Source organism: Anolis carolinensis, chromosome 3 (assembly GCF_035594765.1).
Source record: "Anolis carolinensis isolate JA03-04 chromosome 3, rAnoCar3.1.pri, whole genome shotgun sequence".
NCBI lineage: Eukaryota > Metazoa > Chordata > Lepidosauria > Squamata > Dactyloidae > Anolis > Anolis carolinensis.
In genome coordinates, this window is record NC_085843.1 from 138740088 (window position 1) to 138764816 (window position 24729).

Below are 24729 nucleotides of genomic sequence, written 5' to 3' on the forward strand. Positions count from 1 at the left end.
ATCTAGCTTTTAATCTTTATGCTCTAGCCCAGGCATGGGCAAACTTTGGCCCTCCAGGTGTTTTGGACTTCAACTGCTACAATTCCTAACAGCCAGTATGCTGTTAGGAATTCTAGCAGCTGAAGTCCAAAACACCTGGAGGGCCAAAGTTTGCCCATGCCTGCTTTAGCCATTCCTGATCATTGCAGTTTCCTCAAATGTTCTGGAGTTAGTTGCTCCAAGAGTATCTTGAGTTAAAGAGCAAAACAAGAAACGTTCCCAAAAAAACCCCAAGGTGTCAAATAAACTTCCCACTTAGAACAAGAACTATTTGTCTTCTTTACGAATTAGAGCTTATTTAATTAGTCACAAATCCCAAGAAAAGAAAAGAAAAGAAAAGAAAAGAAAAGAAAAGAAAAGAAAAGAAAAGCCAAGTGTGCTTGTTTGTCCCAAACATTGACAAACCATTTACCTTGCCATAAAATCCTCTTCTTCTCTTAGGCCATCACTCAAGAGGTCTTCATTAATTGCATCAGGTTTTTTCTGTACCTACACAGTAAAGTAAGGGAGTTGTCATCAGACAGAAAGCACCCAGCAAGCCTCATTTTGAACCATGCTGAGCTTTAACCTCGCTGAGAAGAAAAGTAAAACATAATAATTCCCATAAGGATGTATTAGCATACTTACTTGGACTTTGATGATTTTGCTTCTGAAACTGTTTAATACCACGATAACCTCCTCGGGAACTTCAGAAGATTCAGTCCCTTCATGCCTTGGAGGGAGGGGGAAAATGTTATTTATCTGCAGACAAAAAATATCCACTGCTTTTTGAATTACAACCCAGAGAAGTGGAACAGTTTGCTCCGAGGAGAATTTTTTTAAAAGCCCTCTGCTTCTCAGTGTGAATCGTACCAGCTTACTAATTGAGGAAGTTTTCCACATTTGTATGCTTCCAGCAGAGGCTGCTAGCAGGACAATATATTAGGGGGATTTATTATTTTGAAAAACTGTACATATCAATTTAGCTAGCAAGTTGGCTCAGTAAAGCTCATGACAATACAGTGCTATTATAACACAATAGCCACAAGCCAGAGCTGAAGGCCTCCTGCCACAAACCCCCACACTTAAGATAGATACCAGTATCTACAAACCACAGGCTCAGCATCTTAGAAGTTAATTCTAAATTCAAAGTCTGTAGCTGAACTTTTATTTAAAGAATAATCCTAATCACACCGAACAGCAACAAGTGATTGTTGGAAAACTCTGTTGCCAAGTCTGCTGGCCAAGTCCCCCAAGTATCACTTCTTGCAAAAGACTAGATTCTGGTGTTTGAAAACAAACAACAAACAACTTATAGATTCAGTCTGAGAAAAGCACCCTCCAGGCACTCTTAGAAAATAAGCAGCCTACCATCTGGTAATCTTTTGCAAATATCTGATTGTGGGTACTTCTCAGGAAGCGTTCAAAATGATGCTTCCTAAGGTAAACAGGTCTGGAACATTACTAATAGATGTACGTCAAAACAAGATGCCAAGACTGGCTTCAGAGCACTGAGAAACAGCCAGATACTTCATGCAATGAAAGCCATTCCCCTGCCCTTCCAATCCATTAATGATTCAATCAGAGGCTTCTCTGTAAGGCAGCAAGGCAAGTTTCGGACTTAAACAGGGTTTTGCTTCTTTTCTTCCTCCCACATGGAGCTAATATAGTTTGGACTAGCTTTAACACTTTACTGGTGAAGATTTGTTATTCTGGAGCAGAAGGAGATGGAATTATACGTACAGTTTTGACTCAGTCCGCTCCTCCTAATTGCAGGCAAATAGAAAGCAAGCTTTTTGGTACAATGAAATGCCTAACAGTGAAAAGGAATGCCAGATATGTGTGGGGAGGGAGGGTTTTATTGGTTTTGTTTACAGTATTCCCGTACCACATTAATAGGCAGCATTCTAGTGTTCCTAACGGCTAAAAAACCCCTCACAATTTCTACAGCCCTATTTGAGAAAGAATTTTTTTTTTACTTCAGCTAACAACCATCTAGCAGCCAAATCATAAACTAAATAGGCAAGGCACACACCTTCGAAGGAATGGCCTCAGAAAATGAAAACTTATTGCACTGATGAGGAACCTTTGCCAATTCAATTGTGTTGGGTTTCAGATTCAGAACACTGTTCTTCTGATCATGTTGCCTGCTGGATTTGGGGAGTTTTTGTCCAAAAAAGCATCTTTTCTATGCTTGGAAGCCTAGATAGCACCGCTAAACCTCAGCCATGGTATCCCCACTGAAGGGAAATGCCCATGGCCTAAATGCAGTTGTTAGCTTCAACAACAATAGACCCATTTAATCAATGAAATGTCTATACGTGTTAACTTCCCATCCATCAATGGATGTACTTTAGTTTGGACTAATGATTGAATGTAGGCCAAGTCAACAATTGTAACTCGGGCCCCATGAAAAAAAACTAAATGAGACAAAAATAAAATTCAGTAACTTGAGGTATCTTTATTTGCACAGTTAGAGTCCAGAGAGAGCAAAACTCTTACAGCTCTTCCGTTATCTAGAGCCCAGTCCTGGAAGGCATCTATCCCCTTCAACTACAGTGTTCCCTCACTTATTGCAGGGGTTAGGTTCCATGACCACCCGCAATAAGTGAAAATCCGTGAAGTAGGAACACTATATTAATTTTAATATTTATACATTATTTTAGTAGTTATACACTATTTTAAGTCTTTATCAACCAATTGTGTGTTGATAAATCGCTTCCTTCTCCTCCTGTTGCCGCTTGGGCTCCTTTTCTCTCCCACTGGCTTCTCCTTCCTCCCTTCCTTAGGCTGTAAATTGTAATTTTTTATGATTTATAATAGTCTTTTAGAGTTTATTGAAAAACCGCGAAACAGCAAATCCGCGAAAAGTGAATCGCGATGCAGTGAGGGAACACTGTATCTGTAAATCACTTAGGACGCTGCAAATGCTAAAAGGTTACAGTTCTTTTAGTACGACTTCCAGAACCACCCAACCAACATGAACTATCATTAGTCACTAAAATGCAGAACTTGGAGAAGTGACTTTCCCAAGTTCTGCTTATTGGTGAGCAATCCTGGGTGCCTGAAGAACATGACAAATTACTTTCTCACCCCCCACCACCAAAGCTTTCACTTATTTTAAAACATTCTTTTTAAAAGCTAGTAGCTGAAGTGAAAGACAAAATGGGCTGCCACCCACTTCCCGTGATTAGTGCAGCATCCATTCTAATTTTAGGAGAAAGAGCCAGGTTTCAGAAGACTGTCTTAGCTCAGAGTCAGAAGTCAAACAAAACAAAGATGCTCCTGCCACATTACATTTTCTTAATTTAATATAATCTGCAATTCTATACCCAATTACCTGGGAGTAAATTTTACTGAAATAAGTGGGATTTACTCCTAAGTAGATATGTATCAGATTGTATGATAGCCTGAGACGCAACTACAACCCAATTTTTATTTTAACAGGAACAAGAATCACATTTATACACACTCAAGTGAGATTGCACTTCATGACAAAAATGTCAAGCATTGGTTTAGGACAGTGATTCCCAAAGTGGGCGCCACCGACCCCCGGTGGGCGCTGGAGCAATCCAGGGGGGTAGCGATAACACCTATTAGGACATGGGGGCGGGGCAGAGGAGGGGCGGGGCCTCTTTCCAAGCGCCAGAGACAGGGCTGAGCACCTGAGGTGCCTGTTAGGACACGCAGAGCCAAGAGCCCGAGACAGGGCTGAGAATCTATACCTCTCCTGAGACTCTTGTTGGGACACAGAGGGCGGAGCTAGGGAACGAGGCGGGGCCGAGACAGGGCTGAGCCTCTATACCTCTCCTGAGAGGCTAGGGGTGGGGGCGGGGCCTCTTCCCAAGAGCGCGAGACAGGGCTGAGCCTCTGTATACCTCCCCTGAGGCACTTGTTAGAACATGGGGGCGGGGTATAGAGGTTCAGCCCCGTCAGGCACTTGGGAAGAGGCCCCGCCCCGTGTCCTGGCAGGTGCCGCAGGACAGAGATAGAAACTCAGCCCTGCCTTAGAGCTTGTAACTCCGCCCATCCCAGTCCTGGCCGCCCATTTGTGGCCCTGACCCCTCCCCTTCCAACCCTGCATCTTGAACTAGGGGAGAGGCTCAGCCCCGCCCTCTTGAGCAGGAGCCACGCCCACCCCTCTAAGCCACGCCCCCTTTTCAGGGGGCACTGAGTCATATTTTTTCTGGAAAGGGGGCAGCAGGCCAAATAAGTTTGGAAACCACTGATTTAGGAGAACTGTACACATTATTTTTTATTTGCTTTATAGTTTAAACAATTTTGGTGCACTTCTCAATTATGTTAGGAATAAGCCTCTATATTTTCAGTTATGCCCAAACAGACAACAGTAATTCACATAAAAAACACTAAAACATTTGGTAGGAATGTTTTTTTAAGAGTATCAACATAGCACATTCAAAAGGAGCCCCCGATGGCATAGTGGGTTAAAGCCTCGTGACTTGAAGGTTGGGTTGCTGACCTGAAGGCTGCCAGGTCCGAATCCAACCTGGGGAGAGCATGGATGAGCTCCCTCTATCAGCCCCAACTCCATGCGGGGACATGAGAGAAGCCTCCCACAAGGATGGTAAAAACATCAAAACATCCGGGCGTCCCCGGGCAACGTCCTTGCAGTCACCCAATTCTCTCATACCAGAAGCGACTTGCAGTTTCTCAAGTCGCTCCTGACACGAAAAAAAAAACATTCAAAATGTGGTGAAATTTGGTTCAAAATATTCTGTTTCCATGTCTTCTTTAAAATAATTTCCCCAGTCCCAAGCCTTGGAGGTAACACTCCACAGAAGTCAAACCCCAGCCTTTCATTCACGGAAGCATTTTGTTAGACATCTAGACTACTGAAATGCATTGCTGTTTAGCCTGCCTCTGATGATACTTCAGAAATGGAAGTCAAAATAGAGCCAACGGATAATACCAGACCAAGGTGACTGCTGACTGCAACAGTTCCATAAAACAGGGTCCCACTTCTTCATGTGGGTGTGTTATTCTAGGAGTGATGGCAAAAAAATTAAACAAATGAATGAATCATAGAGCATAATGCGCAAAGGTACCTACATTTTTCTGAGCAAACCCTCAAACTTCTGTGATTCATATATCAAAACAGCCTACAAGATGATGGTTAAGAGAAACACTGGGAGTTTCAGGAAGAGACTAGATATGGAGAGGTAGCCACAAACACCTTTTCCCCTTTATGACATTGTCCTTAACCAATAAACAAAAAGCCTTGAGCAACTATTCTGACCGAACAATTAATAGTCTGGGTTGCTGTATGTTTTCTGGGCTGTATGGCCATGTTCTAAAAGTATTCTCTCCTGACATTTCGCCCACATCTATGGCAGGCATCCTCAGAGGTTGTGAGGTATGGAGAAACTAAGCAAGGAAGGTTTATATATCTATCTGTGGGAAGTCCAGGGTGAGGGAAGAACTCTTGTCAGTCAGAGGCCAGCATAAATGTTGCAGATAATCACTCTAATTTGCATTGAATGGCTACATCTACTACCTACTTTCTGCCCCCAGGCAGTACTTGGGTGGGAGAAACCACTAACAAATACCAACTATTATAGACTACATTCAGAAGAAGGAACTGGCAAAACCAGCTCTGAGTGTTCCTTGCCAAATAAAACTCTTAAGAAATGTATAAATCAAGAGGGAATCTGAAGGCACACAAACATACACATTAAGCTGAGATTGGGGTGCTTCATTTGACTTAAAACCTTTATGGCCCAGAACCCAGATAGCATGAAGACCATCTTGTCTCATATAAACTGACACAACAGTAAAGGACTTTTGACCAAGGACCTTCTCAGAATGACAACAACAATTAAGCAGGTGAAAGAAGCGAGGACTCTTGGGAGTAGTCTAGTTATGGAACTCCCTCTGTAAAGAAGTGGTTATTTGTTTGCTTTATTGTGACATTTTTATATTTCAAGCAGCAGACTAATGCATTGATATTCTCCTAAACATTTTAAATAAACTGATCACTTTGGGGGTGTGTGTGTGTTAATTTTTAGCTGTGTAGGAGGGATTTTATATTCTAAGCTCTGTAAATCATCCCTTCTGCTACCAGAACTGGTTTTGATGTTGAGGTGGTTTTGGAAACTGTTTTTGTTCTAACTGTGCAGGCTTTTCATGACATTTGCATTATGCTCCTGTATATCACTGGAGTGTATTGCCATGAAGTACCCTGGCATACACAAAGATAAGTATTTTGAGGATCCATAATTACATCAGTGAGGTTAATCCCTCCACCATAACAGATCTAAACTATTTTGTACTCCTGTTGTGTTCATAGCTGCTGTGCCCAATTCTTCATATGATGGCCCTTCTTCTAGCAATGATTTTCTCTGTGTTTGTGTAATTAACTAGACTAATCCTTGGATAGCAGACAGATTATCTGTTGCCAGGAGCATGCTCAAAACCTTATCAGCTCGGAAGAACTTGCCAGAGCTTGCACTCTGCTAGCATTGCTTTTAAGAGGTAAGGATCACCTGCATGCCATGTGATACAGTGCAACTTTTTGGATGTATTCAAGGTTAAGAATTACCTTAAAGAAATGGTTGTAAGGTTCAGGTTTACAACTACAGCTGGAGTGGAAACAATAACTCTTGTTCTCTAAGAGGAACACCAAGCAGCACAGCAATCAGTAGGAAAAATACCAACAGCACAATTAAAAAAACTCCTCTCAACTGTCTATAATAAGCAAATTGTTCATTGATTGTTGAGGACATTTTTTTGAATTTTGTGAGAATGCTCAGAACAGCTGTGGTTTTCAACAGGAAGAACCTAAAACAACTTCTTATTTGCTAGCAATGCCATTCTACCCTTCTGAACTGAAGTAAACCACTATTTTCAAATCTTTCAAGGAAGGAATTTGGGTAACTAAGAAAAGGAAGTTGGATCCAGTCAAACCCTCTGAAAGACCAAAGTGATAGCTTAGATCAACAGTTCTTAAAATGTGCTCTATGGAACCCTTGGAGCTCCACAAAACATACTAAGGATCTCCACGGTTCCCTCCTCCCCTGCCCCCTCCAAGATTTCCCTCCTCTTTCCTGCTCCTCCTCCTCCTCGCCATGCTCACTACCAAAAGCCTTTTTTCCTCACCTCCCTTGCTCCCAAAAGCCTTTTTCCTTACCTTCCTCGCTGCCTAGATCCTTTCCCCCCGGCTTGCTTGCTTCCCAAACCCTATTTCCCTCTTACTGCTCAGGGGGTGCTTTGATTGTGCTTTTCCTGCATGGCAGAAGGGAATTGAGTCAGGGGGGCATCCCTGACTTAGATGTTTCCTTAAGTAACTTTAAGGTGATACAGTATGATGCAGACAGAACTCCAGTTCTGGAAAAGACAAATAAATGAGTGCTAGAGCAAGCCTGAATTCTACCTAGGAGATGTCTCTATTAAGATTGGTATACTTTGGTCATATCATGAGAATATATGACTCACAAGAAAAGAATAATGCATGGTAAGGGGCATGGCAATAGGAAAAGAGGAAGAGCACATTCCAGACAGACAAACTCAAGCAAAAAAGCCACAGCCCCGAATCTGTAAGACATAAGCTGGGCTGTTTATGATAAGGTGACTTGGAGGTCTCCCATTCACAGGGTCAGCATATGTCAAAATGAACTCTGAAATCATCTAATTCATGCAGTCAGAGATATCTACAGGCTCTGGTAATAATGCAACAACTTTAATGGCAGCAACCCACAAGGTTCAGCAGGAGGCAATCTCTCTTTGACTTGTAGGGTTCTGGGTTTAAATCTTGTAGTGTCTCATGATATCATCAATGGAGACAGACTGGATCAGGCTGCAAATTAATCAGAATAACCAGACTAAACCCTTGTCACTTAAAAGACCAAATTTAGATCTGTTATCATCTCCAGCAATACAGCATATGAAATTATAGTGTACAGGTGCAGCTGCTTCAAAGCGATGCTTGTTGCCATGAGTAGAAATACCATGAGTGTCTAAATACTAGAAGGTGTTTATTTTTTGAAAGAAAATTTTCAAGAAGGAAATTTGTTACCTGAAATATGTTCTATAAATCACACATGCAAACAGAACGCAGCGATGTTTCATTTCAAAAGAGGTCAACGGGATTTAGTCTTCTTGTTTGTAAATGACATCATATCTATGTTTATTTTGTGTACAAAAATAATCCAAACTACAGGCTAAATTATGATAACTTAGCAATATTTTCTGATTTTAACTTAATTTATTGTTAAGATGGTTTATTCTCCCCACTCCCATGTTCTTTTTCTAACAATGAATATTCTTGCCACAGTTTTGAAGTGAGATTGGGAAAGCATGTAACCCTTTTAGCCTTGTGTGCATATTAACCCTCTGTACCGCAAGACTGTAAAACTATCAGCCAGAGTTGGAAGAAAGGGAAAGCGAGAAATATCTCCTGTTTCAACTAGGAGACTTTGGTGAAAATCAATGCTGCAGCTAATAGAGTTAGCCAAAATGCCAGGCTGCTGGAAAGTGTAGAATGTCCTTTAAAATATTTGATTTTTTGTGCCTTCAAGTTGTCTGTCAACCTATGGCAACTACATGAATTTCATAGGGGTTTCTTAGGTAAGGTATACTCAGAGGTGGTTTTGTCAGTTCCTTGCTCTGAAATCTCACCTACACCAACTGGTATTCATTGATGTTCATCCAAATACTAACTAGGGATCACCTTGTTTAGCTTCCAAGATCAGATGTGATCTAGTGCCATTAGAGCATTTAGGCAAATATTTCAGTCTTTATCTTCACCAAAACGAAGGTTTTGTGAAACCATTTCAAATGTGTTACGAATGATAAAAAAAACAAATTATTTTGACTTACTTAAATATTTGGTAGATGTCTTCAGATCTTCCTTCACGGAGTCTCAAAAGCCATGCACCTGGGTTTGCCTTTAATTGAAAATATCCCTACAAATCAAACAAAAAAACAAATACTTTGTGGCTCTTGCAGGCAGGGAGTATACTGCTTGCATAGATACCATCACATAGGGGGTGAATGGCATACACTTGCCTCAGTTGTCAGTGGAATCAGCTCTCTTGGTGTTTGGCTCTCAAAGCATAATAAAAACTAACATTTTCACAACCAATATGAAGTTCACCAGTGAACATTTCACTATACTGAAAATTACTGAAAGGATATCATCAGGGAAGGTAACGAAGTAATTCGCTAACTCCTTCTTTCCAAATCATGTAATTCACATTGTCAGATATGTTTGTTATAGACAATGGGGAAAGGAGGTTAAAAAGCTGGGCACAAAATCAATTTCCTGTCTTATATCAAGATCAATCTCTCCAGGAACTGAAAACTTGTGAAAGGAGGCAAGTAACTTACTCCTTAAAAGTATTGTTCTATGTCATTTTCTCACTCATTGATCTACAAGCACAATTCACAACCACAGAGCATTCAGACTTTTAACTGACAATTTAAGTATCCTCAAGATTATCATTACCAGTTCTTTCTTGACAAGAAAAGGTAGGTTTCAAACAATAAAAGACAACCATTCCCAAAATGTACGATCCTAGGAAAATAAATAATAATAATAATAATAATAATAATAATAATAATAACTTTATTTTTATACCCCGCCCCATCTCCCCGAAGGGACTCGGGGCGGCTTACATGGGGCCTTGCTCGATACAACAGTATAATAACAATAACAGAACAATAACACAATTTTCCCAACAATAAAAACATCAGCATCAATAAAATAGTCATTAAAATCAACATGCAGCATAAAATGTTAAAAACAAGAGGCTGATTCATAGATCTAGGCCAAAGTGCAGAATAATCCGAAATGGGGAGAGGTAGTTTCACAGCTAAAATGGACAATAAAGTGCAATGTAATAATGGCAACGCATCAACAATGGAGCTATTTTAGAATGGGCAGATAAATCAAACCCACAACAATTAAACATCAAAGGCCTTTTGGAAGAGCCAGGTTTTTAGGCTCCTCCGGAAGGAGAGGAGGGTAGGGGCCTGCCTGATCTCTCTAGGGAGCGAGTTCCAAAGCCGGGGGGGCCACGACGGAGAAGGCCCTCTCTCTCGTCCCCACCAACCGCGACTGTGAGGGTGGTGGGAGCGAGAGAAGGGCCTCCCCCCGACGAACGAAGAGAAATAATATGAAATAATATTGAGCCACTGTTCAAATTAATTGCATACTCTCCAAGACCTACCAGGTTGGCCATCACAATAGTATCAACATTAACAGGATTATTCCTTGTTCCAAGGGTGAACTGCAGTCCACGAGGAGGCTGCCTAGTGGTCACGTCAAAACAATGTCCTTCAAGCAATAAATATTCCAATTCATACTCAGCTGAAACAACATCATCTACCTGTAAAAACCAATATTTGATTATTTTAACATTGCATTTATAACAAAAAGAGCAATGAAATGTTTTGGTTTTAATCCCTTTGATGTCAATATGCAATGTATTTGCAATTCCTCAGTATTTAAGCTTTGCCCTGAATTTGGAAAAGTTACTTTTTGTACTAGAAATCCCATACTCTCCTTACTGGGATGATGGATCATGACCTGTTAGGATCTTCACCTATTGGGTAGCAGAGTTTCAGGAGTGTTCCTTTAGTTTATTGGGTAATGGATGATCACTGGGCACATAAATATCTTGTTTCTATTTGATGCTCTCAACAGACAAAGATTCAAGTAGACGTCTTTAAAATAACGTGTTTGTTTTACTTATAACTCCATGTATTTGAATATACATGTACATCTTGTCAGGTTAAGCTTTAAAACGTTTCCGTTTGTATCTTTAATTTAGTCTTTAACAGTCTCTTCAAAACTATATTGCTCTGTACAGCTGTCTTTTAATAACAGTCTACTTTCAAGGAAACTCAAGCCTCAGCTGTCTTCTAACTTCTAACATTGGCATCTGACTGAAAAACAGACTTCTGTACTCAAGCTGACTCAAGGCTCAACTGTCATTTCTAACTGTCATCCTTTTAAAATGCATTCTAAACAGTCGCATGACTAGCAGCCCATCCCACTGTTTCAAGTACATAGAGCTAAGGAAACTGCAAACCAAATAAGACATACATTTCAGGAAATCAAATAGAGGAGGCTTGAGAATATGGAAATTTCCAACACTCCTAGCAAGCAGGGTCCAAAAAGTAACTTTTCCAGGCTTCACAACTGACTTTCCAGTCATAGCTAAAAGGGTTGACTTTACAACCATTTTATTAATGAAGGTACTGTATCTTTCCCCTAAGATATGAAACCTTTCTTTAAAATATTTACTTTTTCAAAAAGGATATATAGACAGTTCCCAGGTTACGAACAAGATAAGTTCTGTAGTTTTGTTCTTAAGTTGAAATTGGTTTTTAGTCGGAACAGGTACATTTTAAGCCAAATATATATAGCCCCAAGTTACAAACAATTCATAGTTAAGAACAGAGTCAACAGGAAGTGGGAGAAATCTACCCTTAGTATAGGAAATTCACCCCTGAAAAAGTTATCACGGGGAAAAAGTATCTCAACTGAAGCCAATCCTTATTTCCACAACAAGCCAAATTTTTCAAAATCCAATTATCAAAGGGACAAAAAGTGAGGTGAAATATTCTGAACAAGGACAGCAAAACAAACACTACTAGGATGTTAACCTTTCCCTATGCTATACAAAGCATATATAAGAACAGATATACAGAACCTTTCTTGTTCATAATGTGGGGACTGCCTGTATATCCTTTCTCAAAAGGCAAATATTTCAAAGAAAGGTTTCATATCTTAGGGGAAAGATAATCTGTGTTTGTGCAAATCCTACATATAGGAGCAAATACGTACATCTTTCAAACGAATGTTATCAAGGTCATAGGAACTGTTCACCGCTTCAACCAACCAGCTTTCTGGAGTTATCATATTCAGTGTCAAGAGAGGGGTATCTGGCATTTCGAAGAAGTTGGCCCCAGGTGGAAGAGGGAAGAAATTATTGGTCCCGGCCGTAAGTTCTGGCTCCAGAACAAAACGATAGAAACTAGGGCAAAAAAAGAAAAGAGAGAAAGAGAGAGAAGGTAACTGTTAAAGTAAAATAGGCAAGAAGTAACTGAAGCATTTGCATAAAAACTTTTAAAAATCTCTGAATGCTCTGATCCTATTTTATACATTCATTATTGCTGAGCACGTAATGGTGCTATTTTTGCAGCAGTCGATCCATAAAGCTACAAGACATTTGATGAAATCTTTGGTGCCCTTTCTTTATTTTTAATTTCCAAAGGCTTTATAGTTCTTCTAACTCAGGTCTCATTTCTATGCGACAAATTACCAGTGAAGCCCTCGACAAATACACTTTTTTTCACTGTCAACACATGCCCAAAACACGGATTATTACGAGTCCCCTGAAAACAAAGACACAGTTCAGGGCACAGCGTTTGCAAACAGAATAATGCTGTCCTATTATATGGGTAAGTCCAAGAGCCCTTCACAAACTTGAGCCGAACCATGATTAATTTCCTGTCCAGAACCCATTTTATGCCTGGGAGAAAGCAAAATACAAGTCACAGAAATGCATAATATGGTAACAAATGATCTAATTATTTTGGTAAAAGGAGCAAGTTTCTTGGCTATTGGTCACAGAGAATAAAGCAAATACTGCAATGTGATAAACAAATGAGTAAAGTAATATGATGAGTTCGATAAGCAATTCTAATTATGAGCTTTCTCTCTAGGAGGATATACCTTACATAAAGGACAATTTTGCTGCATTAACACTCTACTAATGTCATATGAACACCAAGGGAGACATTATGGCTTTTCTGCTAAGCACGTTTCTAATAGAATATAACTAACCTATGCATACACTTTTATAAGGGTTCAGTCAAGAGTCAAGTGAGTATTGATGCTTCGACATGTGAAAATTTTAACAACTAATCATAAGAATTATCTCCTCAGCATTGACACTATTGGGCCTAATATATTGTTCTTTTTATATTACCTTTATCTACCTCATTAGATTTTAATCATGCACTTTGCACTACTGCCCTGCCTTTTTTATTATCTTGTTTGCATTCGGTGGTTTTACTCACCATTATATTGCTGTAAATTGCTGGTTTGACCTGTGTAATGGTAAATGTAAATGATGTTTTATTGTGAATGTATTTTTAATTTGTTTATTGTGGAAATTTGGACTTGGCCCCATGTTAGCCATCCCAGGTCCTTGCGGGGAGATGGAGGTGGGGTATAAAAATAACGTTGTTGTTGTTGTTGTTGTTGTTAGTATTATTATTATTATTACTATTACTATAAAATGGCTATCGTTGCATCTTTGATGCAGAATGAATGCAGTTTGGCACTTTAATTGCCATGGATCAATGCTATGGGAGTTATAGTTTTACAAGGTATGTAGTCTTCTTTGCCAAAGGGCGCTGGTGCCTCACCAAACTACAAATCCCAGGATTCCATAACATTGATCTATGGCAGTTAAGGTGGTGTTGAACCGCAATAATTCCACAGTGTAGATGCACCCAAGGAAATTCTGGAGTATGGCACATCAGCATACAGAAATCTCCAGGAGAGTCATGTGTTTGGTAGGGCCAAGGAAAGGTAACACCTCATAAGTAAGTTGGGGGGCTTCTTTTTTTTTACATTAAAGGCCATATTCCCTCAAGGGCAATTTGCTGAAGGACACACAGCAGTACTGCTTGAGTGTCAAAAGTGTCTCCCCTTCTTTTGCATTCTTTCTTCTGACCAAGAGAGTGACCTCTTTCCAGAGGTTTGCAATGATCATTTGCTGAAGGATTCTGACATTAATCTGAGGAGCATAAGGTTCCCCGCCCTCCAAACAAATTTAAGGTAACAATTCATATCCCGAAATTATGATTAGTGCAGAGGACAATAGTGCACCTTCATATGTGATTTACCTCTTCAAGGGTGCTTCTGACAGTTTAAGTCTGCAGTTCATAAAAAGCCTCAGCTTCATGTTGACAATCTGACCAAGTACCTAATAAAAAATATCCACATTAAAATCAGATTGTCTTGCGTGAAACACTTCCCATGCCCAAATTATGTAGAAAATTTCTTTCGGTGCAACTCCGACTCATTGCATGGAAAATGTAATTCCTGACTCTGTAACTATATGCTTGTAAATAACAACTCATTACATTTGACCACCATATTTCTTTTTCTCTGATAGCTGAATAATCCTACAAAGCAAGCAATTTTAACCAGAAAGAAGGATTACTCAGGACTATCCCATACCCTTTGCCATTGGAGAGGTTCTGGCCCACTACGCATTGTCACAAATTGGCTGCTTAATCTCACTTCAACTGGAAGCAAATCTCCCAAAGCCCCAATAGATCTATTCATGTAGAAGTGGATGTGAAGCGCCTCTCCAGTCCCACCACATTTCCCCAAAAACACTTCATGATAGATTTCCAGTGAAACCAGTGATATAAAATATACACTATCTCCACTTATTTACTTTGCGCTAGCCATCTGTATCTCATCTTTCCCTTCAGGCAGTTCAAGGCAACGTACGCAACAAGACTGGGTTGAAAGATGTCCTTCTGACAGCAGAAATAGGATTTTGCTCACCAAATAAGAATTTAAGCAAGGAGTGAGGAAAATAACCTTCAAACCAGAAGAGTTCTTCTGACTGTGCAGAATTTATGACTTATGATATTATTGTGTGCAACTGTCTATATCTTCTATATCATCCTTATTCAGCTATTCTAATACAGTAACACAATCCATGGATGGAGAATCTGTGGATACAGAGGGCCAACGATAATTTTTTATACATTGGTTGGTGCTCTTTAGTTTTTACCCAGTTTGGGTCTCCAGATGTTATTGAACAACATCTCCCACCACTTTTGATTATCTTCCGTGTGGACTGGGGATAATGGAAATTGCAACTCCCCACCACTTGTGGCTCTGAGGTTGGGGAAAGGTTAAACAATATTTTAAAGTCAAACATCATATTCTCGAGTCTTGTATCTAAATTTAAACCCCACTCTGACTAAACAGAACAAGCTTCAGCCTTCCACATATTCCTGTATCCCAAGTCCCATCAGCTCTAGCCATGATGCCTAATGATGAGGAATACAGGAGTTGTAGTCCAGCATCTGGAAGACCACAGCATAAAATGACATAGCGGGCCGGATTAGGCCTGTGTGCCTTGAATTTGACGCATTTGGATTACAGGCACTATACAATGGAAATAGCTGGAGATACGTAACAAACGCTTAAGTAATGTTACTGATTTCGGGAGTCCAATCTAAGTGGGAACAGAATTTGCATTTAACTTGGTACATTTTCCAGTTTTAGGCCCTAAAGGTACCAGTTAAACAATATCATTCCTGGTTAGCATTTGGATGAAAGACCACCAAGAAATACTAGGTGCAGTAAGTTACATTTCAGAGAAAGTAGCTGGCAAAAAATTCGGATTATTCCTTGCCTAAAATACCCCTATAAAATTAATGGTGTTACCATAAACTGACAGGCAACTTGAAGGTAGATTGTCATACACACAACTTAATGAAAGACAGTAACTTGCCCAAAGTGAACTCACAAATTCCACAGGTAAAATGTGTATTCACCACGATATAATACACAAAGAAATTAGCTGGCAATTGACAGTACAATCAGGTCTTAAAAGCATTTTTTTTTTGCAACGACTGTCTTGCAGCAGAGCCAGAACTATGTACAAGAAACTTATATGCTCTTACAAGTAGTAAATGTGACAGCTTCTGTGCTTCCCTTGTTAACGGATCTACAATTCCAACGACATCAAAGAATGGTTCATTTTGCTGCGGATCTAGTTTTAGTACACTATGAATAAAAAAACACCAAATGTTAAAGAGTGATTTTTAAAAAGGTCGCAATTGACTGTAAGGCATAACATCCAAAGAAAATATTATACAATAAATTCATTTTGCATCTGTAGCCATTTTATGAAAAACTTTGTGATCCGACCCATGGATGGATATCATTTGATTCCTCGTTGCTTCGTAGATCAAGCTGATAGCATGCACTGTCATGTGGTGGGTGGACTCTGTACAGAAAATGCTTAGCTGTATTCCATAGAAAGAAAACCAGCCTACTAAGCAAGTTTTGCAAATGCTGGTTTATCACCAGTAAATGTTTGATTTTTATACTATTTTATATACCTATATATCTGGGGTCACATAAGATTTTCTCAGTCAGAAAGGGATCACAAGCTCACATACAGTCTTACTCTAACAGGCTCTTCCAAAAGACTCTCCAGGGTTGGGGATACTTAAGCCAACAAACACAAGCTCATCTTATGCTTTCTCTTCCACCAGATCCATGCAAAACCCCATTAGGTTTCCCTGTTAGCCAAACTTGTGTTCACCAACTCCCAATACACTTAATTTGTTAAACCAATATTATGTGCTTATATCGGTTGTTGCTTTAATATTTTCATTGTCTCAAAATAACTTTGTAAAGTATGTTGCTAGAAAGTAGGACATTGCATAAATAAAGTGAGATGCATGCTTTTTCCATTAGTAGTGGCAGATAAGTCAATAAAACTACAATGGATTGGTTTCTTATCGGTTTGCTATTTATGGCAAGTATTTTTCAAATAAGCTTCATGAAGTTTTGAAACAAACATATATGTCACTGTACACAATTAAAACATTCTGCAGCTACAAATTAATTATGAGGAAAATTGGGACACAACTCTTTAGAAGCTTGTTACCTGTATTGCTCTTTAACAAATTCAATATCTCGCCGAGTATCCATTTTTGGCAATGAAGAAAGAAGCGCATTTACTTTCATAACTAAATTACTGCCACTAGAGAGAAGGGGAAGAAAAATAGGTTTATTCCAAGATCAAAATAACAGGTCTACCCCTCTAAACATATAATTTTATAAAGAAAGCAACAGCATAAAACCGTAAAAATTTTCTAAACTTTGAACATGAAAAGGGACAGCAAAATCTAAGTTACCAGCATCCCTCAAACATTACAATTTCGAATTGGGAAAGCAAAGGTAAAAGTTATTTCTTGAGATTATTGTGTATGTCTATCCTTATGTTCCGAAAATAAGAAAGCCTCAACAGTTTAGACCAGGAAATATAATTAGATTTGTAGTAAAAATTCAGTCTTCACCATTTTTCTTTGCTTAGTCAATTTTATATTTAGCACCAGATACATGACTAAAACTTTGTATTTTAATTGGTGTGAAGAAACGTCCTCCTATACATGATTTCAATCCTGGAAACAAGAAGCAGTGCAGCTGACCACTCCCCTAAGACAAACAGGCAACCAAATATTTTCTTCTTATTTAGTTCTGTAATGTTCATTCACAAAGTCTTACAGTTGGTAACAATCTGGAAACTTTTGATTCCTTCTTCCCATCTTTTTAATGACTAAATCCACCTGTTAGTCTCAACTAGAGTAAATACACTGAATCAATGGTAACTTAATAGGTTAACAATAATAAGCATCAGTAATTTGAAGAGTTTACTGTCGCTGGGACCAATATCTGGGCTGAGCTAACGCTAATACAGACTACTTAGACATGTTTATAGCCCTGTTTCTAAATTCATGATTCTCTGAATCTCTGAAAGAGAACCCAGGTTAACTAAAACTAGAATGAGAATTGTGCAATTTCCAAATGTTGGATGTTGGAGGACTGCAATTTCAAGCATTCCATAGAATTAACTATGCAAGTTAGGGTTGCTGGGAGTTGCAGTCCAAAGAAATGAAAGGTCCAGAGTATAAATGTAGAGGGCCAATCCTAAATTCAACATTGATCCTATGTAGAGTATACCCACTGAGATAAATCAAACTTAACTGAATGGTGACTAATAAGTTATATTCACTTCAGTAAGTATATCCTACTACACAGTGAACTGTGTCATGATTTGAACATTGGACTAGGACAGAGACCAGCGTTTGAATCCCTGTTCAGCCACAGAAACCACTGGGTGATTTTGGCAAGTCACACTGTCTCAGCCTCAAAGGAAGACAAAAGCAAATCTCCTCTGAACAAATTTTGTCAAGAAAACTCTGTGACAGATTTGACTTGGGATCAGAAATGTCAGAAATGAACTGAAGGCATACAACACAATGCTAGTAAACACTGCATTTAGCTCAATGAGCTATTCTTTTTAAAGAATACAGAAAATAGGAGTCTATCTATACCTTTCATAAAGTAAACAACAAAATAAACTGAGATCCATTGTACTGGCATTTGATCTCAAATTGGCACAGTCACCTCAACTTCACCTAAGTAGTGTCCATGCACATTCTGCTTCCTTGCTTCAACCAGATTAAGTAGTGACTGCCTTAATATTCCACTATTTATGCTGTGGATTTTGAAGAGGCACGAATACAAAAGCAAAGGAAGAAACGTGGCGAGAGGAAGGTGCTTCAAGCAAACTCTTATCGTGACCGCCTTCCATCTGGAAATCTATGTCCTCAATGTGAAAGACTGTGTGGATCCAGAATAGGTCTTCACAGTCCCTGTGGACCCACCACCTAGACTCTACGTCTGGAAAACAATCATACTCGACCATGATATATGATTCGACTAACTTTTTACATTTTAAATTTTTACATTTTGTTTCTACTAACTAAATACTAACAATGTATTCTGGCAAGAAGCACCAATTCCAATAATTCTTGTTCAAGAGTCAAAGGATATTATCAGAACACAGATTTGAGCATATGAATGCCTAAGCAGTGGGAGCTGGTGGTTCTCCTTTCAGAGCTTCTACATTTTGTGGGAGTGGAAAGTCCAGGGACCAAAAAGAGGTCCATGTGGCTTCCATGGCAGTGAGATATCGAATATACCCCACATTTTGGCTGCACTTAGATGCTGATGCAATCTAGGAATAAGGTTCAGAACCTTGGAGAGCTCACTGAACGACTTCAACAGAACCAAAAAATAAATTTAACATCCACTGATGTGAGATCCACCAGCTGACACTGAAATCAAGGTAAATGTTACTTCCTACTCAAGTTTGTAATCATTGTAATGCACACATCCTTCTGTCTACATTTTTCAGGTGAAAAACACCACTAAACCCTATTTTCTTTTATATTGAGAATTAAAAATTAATTTAGTTGGTTGCTCTAACTTCTTTGTTTTTGTTGCTGTCTTTACGATATTGCTTGTTTTATGGTGTTTTAAGATACAAGCCACTTCAAAGGCCCCCAAAGGGATAAAACAGCACAGTTTCAAAAATATCACAAAGTGCATTATCAGCAAAAGGTAAAAAAAATGTGGTACTAAAAGCAAACAGTTCTGTTTTGAGATATTTTAGACTTTTACATCAATACCAAATTAACAAAAATAAAAATATGGCATTTGCATAGCAATCCTACACATGCTTAAAGAGTCTACTGAGTTCAAGGGGACTTCTTTCCAAGTAAAGAAGAACAACCTTCAAAAGGTAGCCATCCTAATACAGACAGCTTCATGGTGTTTCTTTATGATAATGCTCCTTGAAAAAGAGCAGATATGAAAACGCAAATGTCAGGAGACAAACAGTGTTGGATCTAAAATAATTCATTTTCAAAGTTGCATTTTCCTTGGCAAAGCTATGTCCAGTAACACTCTGCAGAAAATATCTCTGTATGATCTCAAGATACACCCCTACCCAAAGAAGACACATACACAAAATCCCAACAAAAACATCCACATCCAGAAATGTTACCGTTTACTGCCAACACCCATTTCCTTGACAAGAGTTTTAATCTTCACAGCTCCAGAACTTAGCGTTACCTTCTCCAACAAGTCAAAGTCTTCTGCACCAAATTCATTTTCATATAAAGGGCCTATAATCTGCATAATAAAAAGAAACTCAGACACTAATATTGTCTGCTAAAATGGGGGGAAAACATGTTATGTTTTGTTTTTTAAACTCTCAGAATCAGTACATTGAACTGAGAATTTGTGTAGTTTCTGGGCTGTCTGGCTGTGTTTTAGCAGCATTTTCTCTTGACGTTTTGCATGCATCTGTGGCTGGCATCTTCAGGCGAAGCATCAGGAGGAAAATGCTGCTAAGACATGGCCATACAGCCATTTGTGTGGAAACCACATAAATCCCCAGTGATTCCGGCCATGAAAGCCTCCGACAACACAGTACATTCAGCTGCCTCTAAAAGCTACTGATAGCCACTAAAACTCTACATTCTGGCAAAATATGTTTTGTATTAAGAGTAAACAAATTTTGTATGGTATTCTGAATCAAGTCATGTTCAAGGAAAAACCCACGTAAAGTGTATTATACCCTTTGATGTATTTAGGGTGTGAATAACTGGGCCTGGATCTCATCACAGTATACAAGGAGTTATGGCCAAAAATACAGAGACTACATTAAAGAACAATAAATCCTCACACAGAACCACCTAATACATTTATTCTTCTGATAGCTTGTCCTCTGACAATTCATACCTCTTATTTGACTGGAAACTTAGGGCTTTGAGAGCCAGCCATAAGCCTCTTAAGGATGCTAGGGTTTCTCTTGGAAAAAAATCCTAATTCTTTATCATGAGAAAAGGCTTTGCCACTAGAGGAGAAAAAAAATCCCTACCAATCCAGCTTCTCTGAAAAAGTGTGACCTGCATCTCTTTCACGTTTGTGTTTGGACAGATGCCAAGAGAGCCAATGGCATTTGTGTTCCCTGTTTCACTTCTGGGTTCTTTCCAAAATATGTGAAAAGGGAAGACCTTTTTGCTGTTGGAAGAACATCAACATTGGGTAACCAAAGCATGCATTCAATGGGTCAGAGCTTCTCCCTAGATAGTGGCATTATCTTTTGCCCAAAGCCACCAAATTCCTGAATCTTATGTAAGGTTGTGATAACATCTCTTAACCTGACCTGGGAAGACCTGACCTTTCAAACCTCCAATCAGGGGGGGACCAAAACCAACAAGATGGTTGTTCAACCACCTACAAAAATGCAGAACAGGGTTTTATTGTTGTTGTTTTTTTCATATATTATATTGCTGGGTTGTAGCCTTATGTAAATGCATACTGTTTTTGTATGCTTTAACTCTCTTATTATAATTACTGAAGGTGCTAAGAAAGAAGAGAGCAGAGAAAGTATTGCTAAAAGGGTGAAATGGGGGGGGGGAGTGACTAATTTGAAATGTTGGGGCAGTTCCTTCGCTTGGAGGAGCAAAAGAAGAGATTTCAGCCTTCCAAGTGGGAAGATGTTTCTCAGGAAGAGAGATAATACAACAGGCATCATTGGAGAAAAGAGTATTTAGTATGTCTTTTCTTGATGCTGCTTCTTCACTGAACTGGGTGTAAGAAAGCAATGCTGTCAGTTCAGTGAATCATTTCAAATGGAGGGGAGAAAATAATCAAGATGTGAAAACAGAAAATGTTTCTTGACTTACCCTTCCATTACTGATGGTAGCCATTTGCCCAGGAAGCAGCCGAAGAACCTCTTGACAAAATATCCAATGAGCCTGAATTATATCTACACCCATTGAGTGGTATTTCTTTTCAAATGAATTGCCATCCATGCCCTAAAACAGAAGGTATAAGATGGGATGTGGTCAGGAAAATGAAACAAAGCACAGACAAACTCTCTGCCTAAAGAATATAAAATCTAGCTCTGCAATAAGGAGGCTTCCCAGGTATTTAATTAAACCTCTGTTTGTTGTACTGTTTCCTATTATGGGGAAATTCTATTTAAAAGAATGTTCCATTTTACTGTTGGCAGGGAGGGGAAGAAAGATAGGTTCTACAACAGATAATTTTTGCTCAAAGACTATTTGACAATATCAACCTGAATGGGCCTACAAGAGCAACAGTCTGGCATTTGTCATATTTCGCAGATCTTGAAACATTAGTTATGACCCATGAAGCCCTATACAGTTTGGTTCCAGGCTGTCTGAATGACACTACTTCCTTATATGAGCCAGCCCCAAGTTTTAAGATTCCCAGGTAAGAGGCTTCTCAAAGTGCCCCCACCATCATGGCCTGTTTTGTGAGGATAAATTCCAGGCTGTGGAAATGCCTCCCATGGGATGCTTAGTTAGTTCCTCGCTGCCCTTTATTTAGACATATGTTTTTATTTAATTGGCTATTAGCTCGTTGTGCCAGGTCAGCTTTAATGGGGCACACTGTACTTTTATCTTTTTTATTATGGTTTTAAATGTGTTTTAAATTGTTTTAGACTAGGATGATTTATTTCATGATTTTTAAAAACCCTTTATTATTATTGTTAGGCTTTTGGCTAACTTTATTTTATTTTATATTGTAAATTGTCTTGGATCCCTTGTTGAGAAAAATACAGATTTATGTATTGACTACGTAAACAAGCAAACAAACTACTAACCGGTACAATAAACTTCTTGATTTTAGTTCCTGTTGCAAGAGCCACTGCTGTTTCCTCTTTAAGAATCCGACTGAGAAAATTTTTCAGGGTTGTGTTTTTCTGGGTTAATAAAGCTGCTAGGATTGCCCTTGCAATGACAGTGCTATCTTCAGTAATTTTTGATGTAGGATTGTTCACAATCCCAAACTGCACATGACTGCTCGTTTTCTGTAAGACAAACAAAGATCTCACATCCTTGTATATTAATAGAGTCACTGCCTGGACCATGACATTTTCTCTTCCTTCAAAGGCTTTCTTAAAAACTGCTTCTTCCAAAAAGGCTTGGTTAACCTGTCCATCTGTATCCTCAACTGTCATGAGACCCAAGTTGAAACAACTGCACCTGCAGACATTCATTTTGTTATTGCTTTGCTTTCCTTTTTATATCAACTTTCTAAGACCAATGGTTCCTTGGGGCAGCTGCCACACAGTTTTTTCCAACCCGCATTGCACTATAAAGTGACAATTACTGTAGTGCTCTGTGATAAAATAATTGTGATTCCTTCGTGTTGTGCTGTCTAAAAATGTTGTGTTGGTGTTACAAACACACACAGATTAGTAATATGATTGGCATTCAGAGAGAAAGAGAAAAGCAGGACAAACACATGGCCAGAGAATGGAAGACAAAGAATGATGACAACGACTGATGAAGGTCTGTGATTATGTTGAGATGGACAAATAAGCTAGGCTGATGAAGGAGAAATATTTGTCCTACTACAAGCAAGACTGAGACTTTCTAGTTATGAAAATGAGGGAGGCATTTGTGTTTCATAGGCTTTAGGAATTAGTAGAACGTTGCTAAAAGCAGAAGTCTAATTATCTAATAGTATCTAAAAGGACTAGATTAAAGAGAGATAAAATCAGCTTACAATGAGAAAGAGGTCATAATTTGGCTTTGTTAGTATTGTTCTTTTTGTGTAGGTGTCTGTCCTACAAATGTCTCATAGTTAAGAACAAGGGTGAGACAACAGGAAGTAAGAGAAATCTATCCCCGGAAGGGAATTCACTCCTGGAAGAGTGATCATGGGAAAAAGGGGTCTCCAGTGAAGGTTTTTCACCAGTCCTTGTTTCCACAACAAGCCAATGTTTCGAAATCCAATGATCACAGGGACAGAAAATGAGGTGAAATCATCTGAACAGGGTCACAGACAGTAAAACAAACACCACAGGGGTGTTGACCCTATACTATCCATAGCGAAATACATTGTCATTTGGGGACTGTCTGTATTTACATTTTGTTATCTGCAATAGGCCTTTGGTAATTTTGTGTGTGTCAGGAGCAACTTGAGAAACTGCAAGTCACTTCTGGTGTGAGACAATTGGCCATCTGCAAGGACGTTGCCCGGGGGACACATTGATGTTTTGATGTTTTTACCATCCTTGTGGGAGGCTACCCTTATGTCCCTGCATGGAGCTGGAGCTGACAGAGGGAGCCCATACGCACTCTCCTTGGGTTGTATTCGAACTGGCAACCTTCAAGTCATCAGTCCTGCCGGCACAAGGGTTTAACCCACTTTGCCACTGGGGGCTCCATGCCTTTGGTAATAGGGTAGTATTAGTAATGATTAGATTTTTTAAATAAATCAAAATTTGCAATTTCTGTAAACATGCTTTAATTTGTTCTTTTTTGGCTTTGAATATTTTTTTTCAAAAAACATACCAACAGAGCCATGTCTTCCAGGAACTGCAGCGATATAGGTTAGTGGAAGACAGATGGCTGAACTATTGGTAAATTGGGGGGCAATTTCCATAGATCAGAGAGCATTTCTGTCTCATAATTGTTTAGTCTTAGGAGAAGCAAAATGACTCTTTGCTTCTCCTGCCTTTAATTATACTACTGGAACAGAAGGTCTGCATTTTTTGTTCTTGAAATGTGTGCTCCACGTTGTTGTGGAACTCAAATAAAATTCCTGGATTTAGAAATCTGACAGTTTTTTTTTCTTTGTTTGATTTTTGCACAGAGCCTCCAAATGGTGGATCCTAAAGGATATTTAGTGTGCTGTCTTAGGACTGATTTAAACTTTACAGGAGACAAAATGTTTACACCAACATCAGTAAACAATGGAAAGGCAAATGAATGCTGTGGTTCTACTAACTTCTGAAGAAAGACTGACAAACACCATGGAGAAACAAGTGGCTGGACCTCATTTTCCGTTTTACTGGAAAAATATAGCCCTTCATATCTGAATGGAGTGCACTACCAATCATACCTCCCCATTGGCTATACTGGCTATAACTGATGAGAATTGAAATCCAGCAACATGTAAAAACCAACATGCTAGCCTGAACTTAATTTATTATGTTTGTACAGGTAGCCAAACAACAAAACATTTTTCTTGTTAAAATATGAGCTGGTTTGTCTCTTCTGAGAACATGATATAAGACA

General features: G+C 39.0%; 1 protein-coding gene across 2 annotated transcripts in view; it reads right to left on the reverse strand.

Annotated features, from left to right (window-relative positions):
* uggt2 (UDP-glucose glycoprotein glucosyltransferase 2) overlaps nucleotides 1-24729 on the reverse strand; it is a 105235-nt gene that overhangs the window by 15093 nt on the left and 65413 nt on the right. For both annotated transcript variants that reach the window (XM_062975521.1, XM_062975522.1), the window contains exons 21-31: nucleotides 22305-22511; nucleotides 21358-21489; nucleotides 19668-19795; nucleotides 16701-16796; nucleotides 15706-15808; nucleotides 13900-13979; nucleotides 11828-12017; nucleotides 10206-10364; nucleotides 8854-8939; nucleotides 667-751; nucleotides 452-528 (exon numbers count right to left, since the gene is read on the reverse strand). In XM_062975521.1, the coding sequence (XP_062831591.1) occupies nucleotides 452-528; nucleotides 667-751; nucleotides 8854-8939; nucleotides 10206-10364; nucleotides 11828-12017; nucleotides 13900-13979; nucleotides 15706-15808; nucleotides 16701-16796; nucleotides 19668-19795; nucleotides 21358-21489; nucleotides 22305-22511 (1343 nt within the window). The remainder of the gene's footprint in view (nucleotides 1-451; nucleotides 529-666; nucleotides 752-8853; nucleotides 8940-10205; nucleotides 10365-11827; nucleotides 12018-13899; nucleotides 13980-15705; nucleotides 15809-16700; nucleotides 16797-19667; nucleotides 19796-21357; nucleotides 21490-22304; nucleotides 22512-24729) is intronic.